The sequence below is a fragment of the Neolamprologus brichardi genome, chromosome 3 (genome assembly GCF_056152115.1).
Source record: "Neolamprologus brichardi isolate AB-2024 chromosome 3, ASM5615211v1, whole genome shotgun sequence".
NCBI lineage: Eukaryota > Metazoa > Chordata > Actinopteri > Cichliformes > Cichlidae > Neolamprologus > Neolamprologus brichardi.
Genome location: NC_142106.1, coordinates 45,811,724 through 45,828,936, shown reverse-complemented (window position 1 = coordinate 45,828,936; position 17,213 = coordinate 45,811,724). Strand labels below are relative to the sequence as shown.

The window sequence follows — 17,213 nt, the reverse complement described above, 5'->3', positions numbered from 1 at the left end:
GTATGCACGCACTCATTCACACGCTTCCTCATTATAAGGCAACAATTGAGGGAGATATAATGTCCAAGGTTCTTTCCCACCTACAGATCATTCATCAGACAATGCCCACTCAAGCATACAGATGCTCCTGTTTGCACCCCCAGAAGGCAAAGGGATTTAAAGACATCACACAGTTTTTAAAAATAGATATACTGTTAGTATATGTAATCACTACTCTGCTTCCAACATGATTGAATTGGCATGAAGGACAAAACAGTATTTGACTATGACAAAGTCAGTTCTGTCCCCTTTTCCGTGCAGAGTCTATATTTCTGTCTTCCTAATCCAGTGAGCCGTTCACATGCACTTAAATAGCACGCGACATAAAAAAGTGACTAACCCAGTTTTAAAGCACTCCTCACCTTTCCTTCCTTCTCTTTGGAAATCCACATGGCACCATTCCCCATCGTTGACCTTCTTGTTGCTGGCCTTGAGCTTTGTTTTTCCGGAGCCCATATCAATCAGCAGGTACAAATACCCATCCAGAAGCTCCATGGCAAAGTAATCAGTCTTCAGCTCCCTACCAGGCTTCTGCTCTTTAGGCCCCTGAGGCCGTCCGTGGCTGAATAACAGAAGGCCGCTGGGCTCTGTGGTCCGGAAGTCAAAAGAGATAGAGCCCGTCTTCTTGGTGTTCCACTTTGGCAGAGAGATGTAGGACTCGGGGGTCTCAAAAGTTACAGGATCCAGGGCTGCTACATCCTCACAGCGGAACACCAGGTCACCATTCAGGGTGATTTTCGGGTCACGCTCGATGGCCAGCCGTGACAGCTCCAGCTTAAAGTCGTTGTTCTTGTACACCACCTAAAAGAAAAGCAAATGGTTGAAAGGTTATGATTGTGCATTTGGAGCCAGACTATCTCTACTTTTAAGATTAGGCTTAAAACTTTCCTTTTTGCTAAAGCATATAGTTAGGGCTGGACCAGGTGACCCTGAATCCTCCCTTAGTTATGCTGCAATAGATGTAGGCTGCCGGGGGATTCCCATGATGCATTGAGTTTTTCCTTTCCAGTCACCTTTCTCACTCACTATGTGTTAATAGACCTCTCTGCATTGAATCATATCTGTTATTAACCTCTGTCTCTCTTCCACAGCATGTCTTTTATCCTGTCTTCCTTCTCTCACCCCAACCGGTCGCAGCAGATGGCCGCCCCTCCCTGAGCCTGGTTCTGTCGGAGGTTTCTTCCTGTTAAAAGGGAGTTTTTCCTTCCCACTGTCGCCAATGTGCTTGCTCATAGGGGGTCATATGATTGTTGGGTTTTTCTCTGTATCTATGAAGCGCCATGAGGCGACTTTTGTTGTGATTTGGCGCTATATAAATAAAATTGAATTGAATTGAATTGAACTATGATTTAAAAACATGTGACTCAAAAAACAAAATGCCGTTTCAACAGCATAGTCTGTGTTGTCATGGCTGTTAATACTGAGAGCCAGCAAATGTATTTTAATTGCTTCAGGTAGTTTCAAGTATTAGTTATAGTCGCTGCCGGGGAATCTCAACAGCACGGGGAAATGACTTAAAACTTGAATGAGTACATGACTTTTTCATGAACTGCAGTGTGGAACTAGTATTAGCGGAAAAGAAGCTGCTTTAGTATCTCCTGCACATGACCCGGTAACAACAATTTTAGGTCAGAGAAAAGGTTTTGCTAAGGGAAACAGAAAGAGCCAAGAAGCGAGATGAAAGCAGGCCGAATGCCGATGTCTGCTAGTACTGAGGTGTGGACCCACAACTTAAAGAGAGTATTGTACTCTCATCACTGGTGTTTAAACTCCTGAACTCTGGTTCATTCTATAAACCATACAAATGTTTCTTCTTGTACAAAACCATTCCTCACAAATGGAGTAAATATGCATAATAAATTGAAAAAATTAAAAAGGCTTCAGGGGATATCCAGAAACAGAAAAAAAAGCGAACGTTGCCTACAGCTCCAATGCAAATGTCTCCAATGGTCTTTGATGAAATACAGCTCTATTGTTTGAGCTCAGACTGTGCGTCTATGCCTCCGTGTATGCATTCATAATGGATTAATTGCTAAAGGCAAAGCAAATTGTTCTTGTCTTTCATAGTTTTAGTTTTCTTTTTATTTGTTGAACACTCTGTACACAGCTTTGTGAGAGGCCTTCCTCAAGGTAATACTGTGAATCGGCAGAGCTCTCTCCATTTGTGCGCTGTTCGCACTCTCTGTTTACCACACTGCTGACAATAAAACAGAGAAAAAATAAGCTGGTCTACATTTCAATCCTTCATTTCTGCTGCTGTCTAAGCTGCAAGGTTAAGGAGATTGTTCCGGTTCGGTTTGATTCCGCCAGCAGATGTTCTCATTTGAATTGTCACAGAGTATAAAAACAGAAAGAGCTACCTGCTTTGTGTTTGGAGTACAATTCTTGTTCTCATGAAAGGATGGAATGAAAGTCATCACCTTCCATTCATATCTACTACTTCCCACACTGGAAAACAGTGAAATTTCAATTGCGGTCAGAGAGGTCAGAGTGAAAATGAAGGTCGAAAACTTTTTACTATGCTTCAGAATTAAGTTTCTCATTTGTGAAACACATCTTTCATTTCTTCAATCACGTAAAAAAAAACAAAAACATATATGACAAGTTGAAGTGAAGATCTTATACTTAAGAAAAACTGAAACCTTGAAAATATTCACTAGTTCTGTAAGTGTATTCTAGTTTGGGAAGCATAGACATACAAAGAAAAGTGTCTGGACTTCTTTAAGTTGCTTGAAAACGTTTCACCTCTCATCCGAGAAGCTTCTTCAGTTCTAAGGTCAAATGGTGGAGAGTCCCAGATATAAACCTAGTGGGAGTATCCACAGAGGGACAAAAGGACCCCCTGATGATCCTCTAATCGCCTGAGCCAAGGTGTGAAACCACCCTGGTTTACGACACCAACTCTCTGCCATCTATAATCCAGTTTTGAGTTCCCTCCCCAGACGCCTTAACGCCCACTCACATCCTGGGCCATCTGACCTCAGGAATTCGCATGATAAGGTGGGGCCAGGTTTCACAAAGAGCTCACCCGAAACCTTGGCTGATTGGGACCCACACCCAGTTTCACACCTTGGCTCAGGCGATTAGAGGATCATCAGGGGGTCCTTTTGTCCCTCTGTGGATACTCCCACTAGGTTTATATCTGGGACTCTCCACCATTTGACCTTAGAACTGAAGAAGCTTCTCGGATGAGAGGTGAAACGTCTTCAAGCAACTTAAAGAAGTTCAGACGCTTTTCTTTGGAAGCTCCTTTGACTACGATGACCTGGATGACTGAGAACCTTCACAGACATCTATAACATCTATAGCCATAGCTCATTTATAGCAGCAGAAGACACAATTTCTTGAAAGAGACCAAGTTATATCAAGGACATGCTTGGGTATTTTAGGTGCAACCAAATCACGGGTGCTCCACTTCAACTGTGCTGGAACAAGATATAAATAGTGAGACAGCAGGAATAACAAACAGGAGAAATGTATTGGATTTGTAGGATTTTATGTTTAAATTGTAAATACATGATTTATGGGTGTGTTTGGGTCATATTTTTAATTATATAAAGTATAATATAAGAATGTTTACATGTTTTAATTGTTTTGTTTGGGAAAATGTGGAAACACCCCTGGCAGGTTATGAGCAAGGTGTGGCTCAATAGCAACAGGATATGAAGGACTGCCAATTACCTGATTAGTGTGTGCTCTGTTTGCATGCTGAACAAATAAATACTGTTGGGAGTCATCATAAAGTTAAATTTAAGTTTAAATCTGGTCCCTTTTTTCATTAATCATCCCAAAGTCATTTAAAGTTGGGGTACACAACAGTACCGTAACTTGATTAAAAAAATATAACTGGTGCAAAAGGGAACTACACTCCTGCACTGCCTCTGGGCCCTGAGTCTATCCTGCAACAGTCGATGTGCCTTTTCAGACCAGATCAGATGAGGCAAAGAGTATAAACAAAGATGTCCAGGAAGAAAACAAACCAGCATTACCCTGGTGGGATCTTCACAAAATATGTGCATTATTGACTGTAAGCAATTCTAAAAAATGCACAATTTTCTGTTTTCTGTCTATGTAGCATTACTTTAAAAAAAACATAAGCAAAACAATATCTAGGAAACTGGGGAGAGTTAGTACAGTTTTGGCCGCTATAAGAAGACTTGATGAAGATTGCACCAGTCTGGGTGAGCAGACTTCACACAGCTTCCATGCAGAGGACAAAGATCTTTGAAACAAGTGGATCATTAACAGGAAATAATTTGTTCCCAGCAAAAACAGCATGAAAGGTTTTGGTTAAGGGTACTTCACTTACCCAGTAGAATTATTCAGCTGTCTAGCTAAGCATGATGCAATGCTTAGCTGGTTAATGTTAGATGCTCACTGTGTAACCTGACTTAGATTAGATGGATTTGATGGATTTTTACCAAACTGCAGCTAAACTTAACTAATATGATGTACAGAATATTGTATTTCATTTCTTGTTTTTCACTGAATTTTTACCCAAGCTTCTAACTTACTGAGCAGAATTATTATTGCTGAATTATTTTGTGTGTATTGTGTCACATTTTGGTTTTGATTTGCATTGGCCTGTTTTTGCATTTGCTTGTGTGTATAATTTGCCTTCTGTGATGTGGTTCATGATTTTTTTTGGCTGCCTAATTTGTCCAGACCGCTGCTGTCATTCCTCATTGTCTTTTATGGCATCTCTTTCAAACGCCCTCCAATCTAACCTATTTTTTTTTCTCGCACACGGGCACACTATCTCATCCACTCACTCTTCCTTTCTGTCAAATGCTACACCTACACACTGGCACTGAATGCTCAACAAGAACACAGATATGCTGGGTTATTCTTAAACTTAAGCCTCCTTTGGTTATCTTCAACATTAACCACGCTGCCACATGTACTGTACACCTCATAATGTCACCATTAGCACAGATTAGTACTGGTAATTAGGTATGATAATACTAAAATTGGCAGCAAATAAGGCATTAACTCCTCTTGCTTAGGGTGTTAGAAAAAGAGGGAGATAGGTGCAAGAGAGGAAAAAGGAAAAGCAGCATAAAAAATAAAAGCTTTATTTTTATTTGATTTATTTACAGGTTTTCTCTTGGTTTTGCGTTCAGCTCTGTATCCAAAAAAGGAAATACTGTCATTACCATCTTCATATCTTTCTTTAGTTTACATCATTGCAGAGACTGCTTGTAGAATTTCCTTTGTCTTAATCATTCAATTGTTGTTTGTTTGCCTGTTTACTCATTTCCTGTTTTAGTTTGTAGTCATTTGTCGCCTATGTTTTGCATGTACTTTATTTCCCTTGTGTCGTTATCCTCATTAGTTTCACTTGGGCCTTGTTCCACAGCTGTGTCTAATTCCCTGATTAGCCCTCAGTGCATCTGTGTATGTATATATAGCCCCATTTTCCTTTTGTTTGAGTCTGTGTTAATCTACAGTTTTGCTTTCCTGTCAGTGAGTGTGAAGTGTGGCTACTTTGAGTTTTTTTTTCTTTGTTTATGGACTTTGGTGTTCCACCAAATAAAAGGTTGTTTTTTTTTAGTTTATTTTTGTGTCCGTGAGTCCTTTGTTTGCATCATTCTTGCCAAACCTCTTGACAAACCAAGTGCTGTGCTTGTTATAAAGAATCACACAACATGTTTGACAAGACAAGATGAGGCAAGAAATCCAGCCATAAACATCTTGTAGCTGATGACTTTCAGTTTAGAGACTACAATGACTGATTTCCAATAACAGACAGGTCTGCAACACTGTTGACTGGCTACTTTAAAGATGAACATATATTTTAAACACTTAGAGTGTTGAAGGGTAATTTTCAGGTAATTTTTCTTGAGTATTAACTTTACAGCTACTTGATCCAGATAGACTATTATGTGCTCAAACTTACATAGAATTTAGTGTGTCCCTTAGAGGGTTCTTTTTATAGGTTTTCAGAGTCAATAACAACAATAAGGGTCGCCAGATTTCTACTATATTTGTGGTTTTCTCCTTTCTTGTTTCCTGGAATTTTAGTCTAAATTTTTGAATGTGATCCCTTGAACATAGCACTGATGCCATAAAATATATTTCCAATTTTATATGGCAAAGAGGGTAACAGTCACTAATGACGTGCTTTTAAAAAGTATACGAATGTATCCAGTTGTTTGGAGCCAACAAATAACCTGGCTAGGCAGAGGCAGGACACTACAAGCATAACCACAAATTACTGCAAGTTTTCAACGTGTACATGACATCAAAACCTCTGTAGGGTTAGGATGGGTGTCACGAGTTAGAACAACAATGAATGTAGGCATTTAACTTGGTGACAGATCAGCTACTACTTACAGTAGTGATTCAGCCAAAGCAGAATTGTTTTGAACTGACAGTTCAGGTGGCTGGTACTGAATGGCAAACATGTTTAGTATGCCTGACTAAGTTCAGATGCTCTGTAAACTCGTCCTTATCATACTAGCACCTGCGGTGAAAATCAAAAATTTTTTGTTTGTTGGAAACACTCCTTCTTAGTTTTGGTGAATTTGTCTATTAATTGAGAGATAAGCCATCTTTTCAGCCAGTTAATTCTACAACTCAGTCTTTGGTAAAGGGGTAGATTAGCTAGAGGAAACACAACGTTGTAAAATGCTAAAGACGGTAGAAGAGACTGGTGTTAAGCAGTATGGAAAACAGGAGAAGATGGTGGCGAAAGACAAATGAGAGGGTAACAGAAGGACAGAAGGCTACACGAGAGCACTAAAGCGTGTAAAGCATACCATCACTCACAGGTAAGCCAATGCCTTATGTGTCAAACTCAAGGCCTGCGGGCCACATCTGGCCCGACGTACATTTATATCAGGCCCGCGAGATCATTTTATATAGATTTATTATTATTGTTATGCATGGCCCGGCGATATGAGGCACTAATAACACAAAAAACTACAGATCCCAAAATGCAGCACTGCAGCCTCCTTGACGAACGCTAGGCTAGCTGGGAACATTCCCGCGTCAATCAAGTCAAACTTCTTTTATTGCGAAGCTAGCCGCTCACAATCCGGTCGTTAAGTCTGACATCACTAGCCATGTCTGGGCCTAAACTCCGCTGCAGGTCCATATATCAAACGATCACTATGGCATTACTGAGAGTTGAAAAACTATCTAAAGTCTTTCATCTTTAATAAAATGATCAGCGTTCTGCTCTACCAGGTGTAACAATTGAGTTTAACATCCAGGCATCCATGAAAACGGAATTTATGACATTTAACGGAGTTAGAAGTTAGCAGGAAGTTAGCTCGCTAGCTTCTATCTAAATACAATATAGCATGTCCTGACTGCGGGGTTTTGGAAACAAATTAAAACGTACAGCTTTGTTATCACTTCCAACATAAATAAAGACAGAAAACTAAACAGCAGTGACGTTTGTAGGGTTACTGAAGTTTGGCTAGCTGGTATATAATGATGTGCTACGTGACCGCTAGCAACACAGCTATGTTAGCATAATATAAACAAGCTAACTCTTTTTCCACTCGATAAAAGTTAACGTGAGTGTTCTCGGTGGTCAGGAACAAATGTAATCGCATGGCAGGATGCTGTAAAAGGACCAAACTTCAGCCAGGAGAACAACTGAGATAATCCATCCACAATATGAGGTTAGTCATTCATATACTGCTGCATGGGCTGGGCTGTAGTTACATCGTAAGGTTTTAAAAACTGAGCTTAAATAAATGATTAACGGTAATAAAAGCCGAGGGAGGTCAACAGTGATCACTGACTGTTTTAGGAGCTTTTTGAGATTAAATAGAAGAAAATAAAAAACATTAAACATGTGAACAACACAAAAGCCATATTAAATGCAGACTACTTTAGGCCCGGAAGTAGGATTCGTCACGTCATCACTTAACAACCGGATGCCGAAGACAAAAGTTGATTCTGAAAACAGAGCCTTTCAGCACCGGTGGGTGACTGAATATATGTTTACAAACATTGCCGGTAAACCCGTGTGTCTTATTAGTGGAGCTAATGTGGCTGTAATTAAGGAATTTAATTTAAGGTGGCACTACGAGACAAATCAGGATAAGCTGAAAAAGCTAAATGCCGAGCAGAAACTACAGAAAGTAGAAGAGCTAAAGAAGAATCTAACATTTCAGCAGACGTTTTTCACCAGAGCAAAATCACAAAGTGAAGCTGTTGTGAAAGCAAGTTTTATTGTAGCAGAGGAGATAGCCAAATCAGCCCGGCCATTTACCGAGGGAGAGTTTCTGAAGAGCTGCATGATGAAGGTGTGCGATGTCTTGTGTCCGGACAAAACGCAGATTTTGGCAAATGAGAGCCTGAGCAGAAACGTATGTCAAAGTGTAACCGACATGAAACTGCCCTGGGATAAACATGTTGGACTTACAACAGATGGAGCGCTGGTGTTATGTGGTGAAAAAAAGTGGACTATAGTCGGACTATGTGAGTAAAGATGCAGGAGAACTGTACTGGTGAGTTAACAGCATACTGCATCATACACCAGGAAATGCCGTGTGGTAAAGTGGAACATGTAATGATCACCGTGACGCAAACCGCAAATTTTATCCGAACTAAAGGTTTAAATCACCGTCAATTTCAGTCTTTTATGTGGGAAATAGATTCAGAGTTTGCCGACATTCCTTATCATACAGAGCTCCGTTGGCTGAGTTGGGGAAAAATTCTCAATAGGGTTTTTGAGCTCAGCAAGGAAATCTGTCAGTTCATGGACATGGCATGTATGATGCGGTGAAGGCATTTCAAGTGAAGCTGTCACAAATGCACCAGTGCAACTTACCTCACTTTCCCTGTTGCCAAGTAATGTTGAACCAAGTCAGTGCAACAATGTTCCCAAATGCACACTTTGCTGATAAACTGAGCGCACTGAGTTCGCACGGCGCTTTGGTGACTTTGAGGCACAAAATGAGAATTTTGAGCTGCTTCACAACCCATTTACAGTTGACGTGGAAACTGCACCTGTGCAGATTCAGATGGAGCTGCATTCTAATGGGACACTCAAGGGAAAGTACACTGAATGTCCCGCACAGTTTATTAGTGCCATTCCTGCAGCAATGCCCCAGCCTACATGCGGCTCGAACCTTGTGTATGTTTTCATTTATTTTTTCTGGGGTATTTGACAGCATGGTCATATTTCTGACTTGCATAATTTTGACAGGATATATTTTTATGGAGAGCAAAATATTTAAAGTTTATTTTTTTAAGTTTATTTATTCTGGAATTATATTCCTGTCTGTATTCACATTTATGTTTAAAAAACATTGTTTTAGTGTGTTCAATAAATGTTTATCTTGTTTGGCCCGTGACCTAAAGTGTGCCTTGAGGTTTGGCCCCCTGTGCAATTGAGTTTGACACCCCTGCTTTATAGAGTCTGCAGTCAGACAGGGTCAGGTGTCTTTACAACTGCTTCTGCTCACGTTGCATCCTTATTCATACCATCTGCCTTTCGCTCACTGCTTACTGAAAACTCACTGCTATCAAAAGTTTAAAAGAAATGCATTGTTCTTACACAAATGAAAACTGTTCCCCTTTATTTTTGATCATCACGTCAGACTTTAAAATTCACTGACTTGTGTGGCAGTGATTTGTTCTTTCTTATTCTAGCAGTGCAGCTAATGCAGGGCCAAAGCCTCCCACAGGGGTCCCTCCATTGATTTGTTTTGTTATTGAGAAACTCTTCAAATTCAAAACCCTGCAGGTCTGGAGAACAAATATTTGTTACTTTCCTCAGATACTTGGTGTTGTGGATATTTGATGAAACTATACACCGCACGGTTTGAATATGTTGGTTGATACACCATCCACTAATCCCTTCTGTACCGATATCAATTAAATGGTACCTTAAAGACTTTATGTATTTATAAACTTTTGTCTTTTTGACTGTTTATTAGTTTATGAAGCATTCTGAAGTACCAGACTTTACACTAATGGCTTCTGCCTAAATAAAGAAACAAAAAAAGGCAGCAGTACTCTATCAACTGAAAAGTGCCAGTGAATATTGACTTGTGGCAGGCAGGACATGACTTAGGGTGACGAGTGACTTTAAAAGATTCTTTTGTGGAACAAAGGTGAAGCTAAGAGGAAGCTACAGGTGAAGACATGGAGCATCAATATGAAGTTGGGAGGACAGGAAGAGAGAGCGTAAAAGAAAGTGAGGGCAAGGAGGAGGGCAAGAGCATTCATCCAGCACATGGAATCAGTCGAAGAAATCAATTTTTAATTTGGCCATCAGGATGGCAAAGCCGTTGGTGTACCAACGGAGCTACCGCGCTACACTTAATTACACAAAGCTGCCCCTGAGAAAGGGAAGATGGGAGGCAGAAAGAAAGAGATGGAGAGAAACGATGAGAGAGGCAGGAAGAGTGACAAAGATGAGCACACGAGGAGAGGGTGGTGTGAAACGAGCGATAGCAAGGTCACTGTCTGCGAGAGACACAGGGTGGTGGAGGTTGCAGTGGGGAGACAGATGGTGACATATACAGAAGAGAAGAGAGGAATCTGTGGAAACAAGACTTGGGGGCTGAGGAGCAGAGAGACCTGATTTCACACCCCACCTCTCTGATTAGGAGCCTAAGGAAACACGCATCACCCTGTGTATGATCATAGCATGTGGGTGACTTTGAACACATGGAGGCGCACATACACAGAGAGCAAATAAAAACTTCACAGGGCTTCAGTGTCTCTTTTGATGCCTTTTTACTCTTCTTCTGCTGCGCTGTTCCTTTGGATTTCTACTGCCTGGAGGGTGCTGGCCGAGCGTATCAAAGGCATTTGACCACGGTGGCAGCATGAAAGCTTTGCCCTGGACCATAACACAACTGATAATCCGAGCTGTGCCACAGAACAAGCACTGCCTAACCCCCAACCACTCACTTTCTTTTTCTTTAGCTGCTACAGCTTTACCTGGTGCTCTCAGCTGCTCTCATTGCAGCTTTTCTCAATAGCTTTCTGGGTGTGGTTACTTTTCTGGCTCAATTTAGTCTAAAAAACCTTGACCTCAGCAGGAAATTACAAACCGTAAGGCTGCTAGAAAAACAGCCTAAGGCTACGTCCACACGTACCCGGGTATTTTTGAAAACGCAGGCACGTAAACGGCGTTTTCAGTCACTAAAAACTGAGATTTCTAAAAACGCCTGCAGGGTGGATAATTTCGAAAACATTTTTGCATTTACGTGTGGACGAGAAAAATGGAGAAAACGCAGCGTCAAAGGTGTGCGCCTTTTTTGACGTCACACTGTGCGCCACGTTATTGTTTCGGTGAAATGAATTTCTACAATACTGTTACTGTTAATTGTACTCTCTGCAGTGTTTAAATGCTTACATATACACACATTTACTGTCCCCCCACACATACGACTCTGTTCTGCTTCTATGCCCCAGCTTTGTTTACTATTTCCCACCCAGGCTTCTAGACTTCTGATTGGCCAACAGGAATATATCGCCACCTGTTGCTTTGGCATGTTCCTAGCAGCGTTTTCTTTCATTTCTGCGTTTAGTGTGGACGGGATTATTTTTTTAAAACGAAAGCGGAAAATCTCCGTTTTCAAAAATACCCATGTACGTGTGGACGTAGCCTAAGCTTAAGCTTCTAGTAAGTTCACGTCTGGGTCATGTATCTTTCTGGCCTGTCACCAAACAGATGTTCAGCTATTGAGTCTGAAATGTATTACTTTAAGTCATAATTCTAAGAATAGAGTAAACTACACTTAAATGATTTGCTTTTCTTTTTCTCACTGGGGAAAGTTTCATTCTATCTCCAGTTTTACACTGGAGATTCAATGTAGCTTGGGGGTACAGGCAAGAAGTCCAAAAGTAAATACATAAAAAACTAACACAAGCCCCCAGATGCAAACATAGCAAGTGTACTGTGGAGTAAGATATCCAAATATCCAAAGCGTTCACAAAAGAAGGAAAGTTATTTTTTGCTGTGCTTAACCAAACAGGAGCTATTACTTTAAAAAAACAAAGATGAACATGAATACCAATATCTGATGGTTACACCACTGCCCACCTGTCTGGAACTTGCTCCCTTTTCTTTGTACAATCATCTCATTATCTCTTTGTATCTCATCTCTGTCAAAAACCTTCTAGTTATCATTAAACCCCCCACCACCACCACTTACGTTGTTTTCATTGTGCAGTCCAGTCAAACAGAAATACTTTTTTTGTTGCTGTCACACATTCTCTCCCTTAGCTTTAAATAGAAGATTACACAAATTAAATATCAAGTCTTAACACATCTGCTCTTACTTTTCATTTCTAAAGGTTTGGTCACACTGGTTCCTTAATATCAATTTCTTTTGTTACTACTAGCTCTTACCACTATCTTTTTTTTAAACATTTAGACAATTTGCCTTTCTTGTGCTTTGTCTGTACACTGATTGTAAATCCAGCCTTGTCTTGATGAGACAGAGGACTGTTAAATGCCTAGGGAAGTTTAAGACCCGCAAGGGATTCTTCTGATAGCAACCCAAATAATGAAAGTGTAATTCTACAGGGATAATTAAGTTAGAGATAGGGTGATTACTGTGCGATCCATTAAAAGTGATGGCAAAAGTAATTACTTATTCAATCAGCATGGTTTTATGAGGGAATGCGATGGCACCATGTTGCGTCGCCTCTATACAAGTCATTACATTTACAAGGGCATAGCACTTTGAGCTGTGATTGGTTCTCTTGACAGCTTGTTCAGCCATGAATTAAGACCTTGGTGAAAATAAAAGTAATTTTTATCAAAGTTGAGTTGAAATAAAAATTTTAAAAGGCAACTGTCGTCTATATATCCATCCACAAATATAAGTGGACGTGCTACAAATTGTGATCTGTCTGTGTTCTGCGGTGTGGTTAGAAAGAGAGAGGCTTCAAAGGGATTCAGGAAGCTGTATGTCTGACACCTCCTACTCTCACATATGGGAGTTATAAATGCCCAGACGGATGATTCTCCAGAGAAAGTGTCAGTCAACACAAATGTGTTTCTGTAAATATGTGTGATGATACCATGCAGCAAACTGTGTCATTTGTTCTCACTTTGTCTAAAACAATAAAAAATGCTTCTAATTCCATACTGTGGTTTTTGAGCCACCACTCATTTCATTACATTTTGCTTCTGAGGAGCCAGACTTTGTAAGACTTGAAAAATAGTTCTTCAGGCTTTTTGAAGGTTTTTCACAGTTTTTCTTTGGACATTGGCTACTATTTTCAGTCCAGTCATTTTACCTAATCAAACTGGAGAAATACAAGACAAAAGAAGAACTGGCAGGTTTAAAAAACTATCAATAGCAGACAAACAGTGTCTGAACGTCGTGTCCATCAGAAATGGTCCTACGGAAAGCGTGACCAACCTGTTCTGAAGGAAGGGAGACAAGGAGAAAATGCTCAAGTACTGATGAACTGGTCTTAAAATTGTTAGCAACAGGTCATTTTAAATTTTGGTTCAAATCACTATGAATATGCACAACGGAAGTGAAGAAAGATGTACAAAAGTGTACAACAGATCTCTGCAGCCATCTGCAAAACAGATGGTGGTTCTGTCATGGTTTGGGATTACATTTCAGTCAATGGTGTGGGAGATCTCTCACAGCAAAGTACTGTTTGCCATGCAATACTATCTGGAAAGTACCTGATACATAGAGTACAGCCCTTTGACCATTGATCATTGTCGAAATTTAGCAATGATTACACAATGGAACACTATCAGTCATGGACTGGCCTTCCTAGTCACCAGAACTCAACATTATTCTGTCAACACGTCACACATAATCTGGAACAAAAGGTAGCCAACACCCAAAGAAAAGCTTGGAAAGAAAAACATCTGGACTTTTGAAGACGTTTCACCTCTCATCCGAGAAGCTTCTTCATTTCTAAGAGCAATTGGTGGAGAGTCACAGATTTTATGAGAATGTCCCCAAGAGGGTCACGGACCACATAATGATCCTCTACTAATCTGGGACTCTCCACCAGTTGCTCTTAGAACTGAAGAAACTTTTCGGGTGAGAGGTGAAACAGCCTCAAGGAAACTCACCTACCTCGTACCAACCTCGTACCCTACTTCGTCAAAGAAAAATGCAAATTTCAGTTGGTTTGTTCATAAGAGTTTAAATATTAAGCACTTTACACTTACGTCTTTCAGGCAGCCCATGAAGTTGTTGCTGACTGGAGATCCAGGCAGGTCTGCAGTGTTTGGACTACCTCCAATGTAGAAGAAGTCATCAGAGCCCAACATAGTGTAATCTTCCTGGGTGTAACCAGTGGTGGTCAAAATACCATCAACTGAGATGGTCACCTGGCAAAGGCATGTCCCAAAAGAGACAGAAAGGAACAGATAGAAATAGAAATATAGAGCAAGAATAGAAAGAAAAAAGAAAATAATAAGAAAGGAGGGAAATTAAGAGAAATGGGAGGAAAAACAAGGAAGAAATTGGATTAAACACAGACGCTTGATTGGGTTGTACCTTAAATTGTATCGCTCAGTTGGTGGTTTTTTGGTGTTGGTCAGACTGAGGGCTTTCACTTTAGAGTGCAGTTGCTAAAGGTAAACCAATGGAACAACAGTGTGCCAAATGTCTCATCACTACCAGTGGTAGAATAACTAACCTGGTTTAGCAAACTCAGTGCAAAGGCCATGATCTATAGCCTCAAGAATGAACATTTCAGTCATGAACACTAAAAACAGCTATCTAAACCACACACTATGAATTTAAAGTTACATAAGTACAAGAACTTGACATTTTAAACAAGCACCATGTTTAAAATGTCAACTGGGCTTTCCCTGTGATTGGCATAGCTACGTTGTAACACTCTTCATTCACAGAGCTACCAGTAAAAATGACTTCCCTTTTTAATATTTAATTGCCTCCAGTTTCATATTTTGTGCAAGGCCCTACATTCTTTGCTGAATTTTGACTGGTGACAGAAGCACCAGGTGGAACCCAGAATCAAACACACGGCTGCAAGCTAATGGTGTGAGATAATGTGTGAACCGAAGTGCAGAAATGATGGCCCCCATTTTTTGACATCTCCGGGGATCTACTAAGTTTTGTATTTTTTTAATGTGATCTATTATACTCAAATCATTTTAAAGTTTTTTTTAATACTGATTCCCTCTTCTACTGTTTTGCTATTAATAGAACATCATTAAAAGAAATACAACAGCATGTGTGGGAACCACTCCTATAGTGACTAGTCCTTAAAACATGAGGTGAGAAAGCTCTTTTCATGTTACACCTGACCTTATCCCATCATTAGAAATAATACCTGAAGATTAAATGAAAAGAAGAAATCATATATATATATATATATATATATATATATATATATATACTAGTCTGAAACGTGAAAGCATCTCTCCTCCACAAATTTTCAAGGAGCCATCACAAAAACCCTTGTATTTTTACATTATACTTATTACAATGAAGCAAATTGTAGTTGTTTATGAAAAATACTGAAATCTATCATTTACTTAATTGTATTTCATCACGACTGTATTTAGTATTGGTACGACAGCGATGATCATATACAAACACCCTGCCAAATCCTGATGTTTGATTCGGGAGAGACTTTTGCAGTTAGTGACCAATTTATGGTCTAATTATCCTAAAAGAGCTGGCCTGGGCGAAAGCAAAGCACTCCAGTCTCTGATTCAACATCTGTTATTCTGCATAAATGTACAAATGCAGCACCGCTGGGAGCCACACGCACAACCATCTGGCTTTCATTACCTTTGCATACTTCAAAGTGCCGGTAGCACTGAATTTCATCATTTCATCAAGGTCCAGCTTTACATTTGGTTCGGTTAATTGTCAAGTAAGATCTAGAAATGGTGCTTTCCTTTAGCATGTCATTTAAAATATAATCAAACGTATTGAATTCAGTTAGCAAAAACATCAGTTATCCTCTATGAAAACATCAACTATGTCTAAATTTATTTTAAGATACAGGTCCACAACTATAGCTGTGGCAACTGTAACCAAAAACAAACCTTAGCAACTGCACTCCAAAGATTTTATCTCCCCAGCTGAGTTCTTATCTTCTGTTTTCCTTGACATTTTTCTTTTTTTCCCGTACTTCCCTTTGTAAGAGGGCAACTCATTTTTATGTCTGCTGTTGCTACTTGGTGAGAAAGATGAATCACATTGGCCAGATGTATCTGGCATGATGAATCTGCAGTTCACAGTGCTGGTATGTTGGGGTCATCTTTGGAGATCTTGGATAGGGATTTCAACAGGAACACTTCATTTGCCCAAAGTGACAAGCGAGACCTTACTGGCTATAGAGAAGAAATGGGTGGGAGGGGAATTGTTACTATAGGCAATGTCAAACATGTTCCTACTACTGTGGTTGAACTATATAGCCATGGTATTACCGTTTCTTCAAAAAAGTAGATCGGAAATGTCATAGGGTAGAGAAATATCCCGTAAACCTTTTAAATTAAAGGGGTTGGCAAACGTGCTGAAAAACACCAATATTGGCTCTGTCTAAGCTAGGCCCATGGAAGTTTTGGGATAATATTGGGACTGTTGATGGCACATCTCATTGAATCAGTGCACTTACTCGGATAGTGGGAAAACATCAGTGACTAGCTGCCAGACACCTATAGAGTTCCCAGCAATGTGTATGTTCTTTCTCTTCCCCTCACTTTCATCCCAGATTGTACTCCTTAATATGTTAAAAGCTTTAAACACATGTGATTTATTTAATAAACTGTCTGAAACAATCCTGTTATATTAGTGATTTATTGTTTGATCAGAGGTTTAACTTATACAGCATTAAAAGCCCCATGTAGACAATGTGTCAAAATACTAAAATACGCACATTAAAGGTTGTCCAAACCCCCCCCCCCCCCCCCCCCCCAAAAAAAAAAAAAACTCAACGTTTTCTTTGAGGTAACTTTGTTATAATTCATAAGAGTTTGTGTTTCAACCAGGATACACACTCATTCCTTTGACAAAATTACAAGCCCTTGCATCACTGGCCACACAGGAAGGAAGGAAGGAAGGGCTTGATGGTATCAGAGGTTGCAAGTTGTAATACGCCGCATGCGTTCCCATTTTAATTAATGTGCTATAAATGTATTTAGACTTTTCTTTGAATAAACGCCAAGTAAAATATTCCCATTCTATGAGACAGTCTCTGGTTGCTTTTTCTCTCTGAGAGTTGTTTCTGAA

The 17,213-nt window shown here is 39.9% G+C and overlaps 1 protein-coding gene across 7 annotated transcripts in view; it reads right to left on the bottom strand.

Moving 5' to 3' along the window:
• nrxn2b (neurexin 2b) overlaps positions 1-17,213 on the bottom strand; it is a 739,753-nt gene that overhangs the window by 379,603 nt on the left and 342,937 nt on the right. For all 7 annotated transcript variants that reach the window (XM_035912885.2, XM_035912888.2, XM_035912887.2 and 4 more), the window contains 2 exons: positions 14,171-14,332; positions 402-840 (listed from right to left, as the gene is read on the bottom strand). In XM_035912885.2, the coding sequence (XP_035768778.1) occupies positions 402-840; positions 14,171-14,332 (601 nt within the window). The remainder of the gene's footprint in view (positions 1-401; positions 841-14,170; positions 14,333-17,213) is intronic.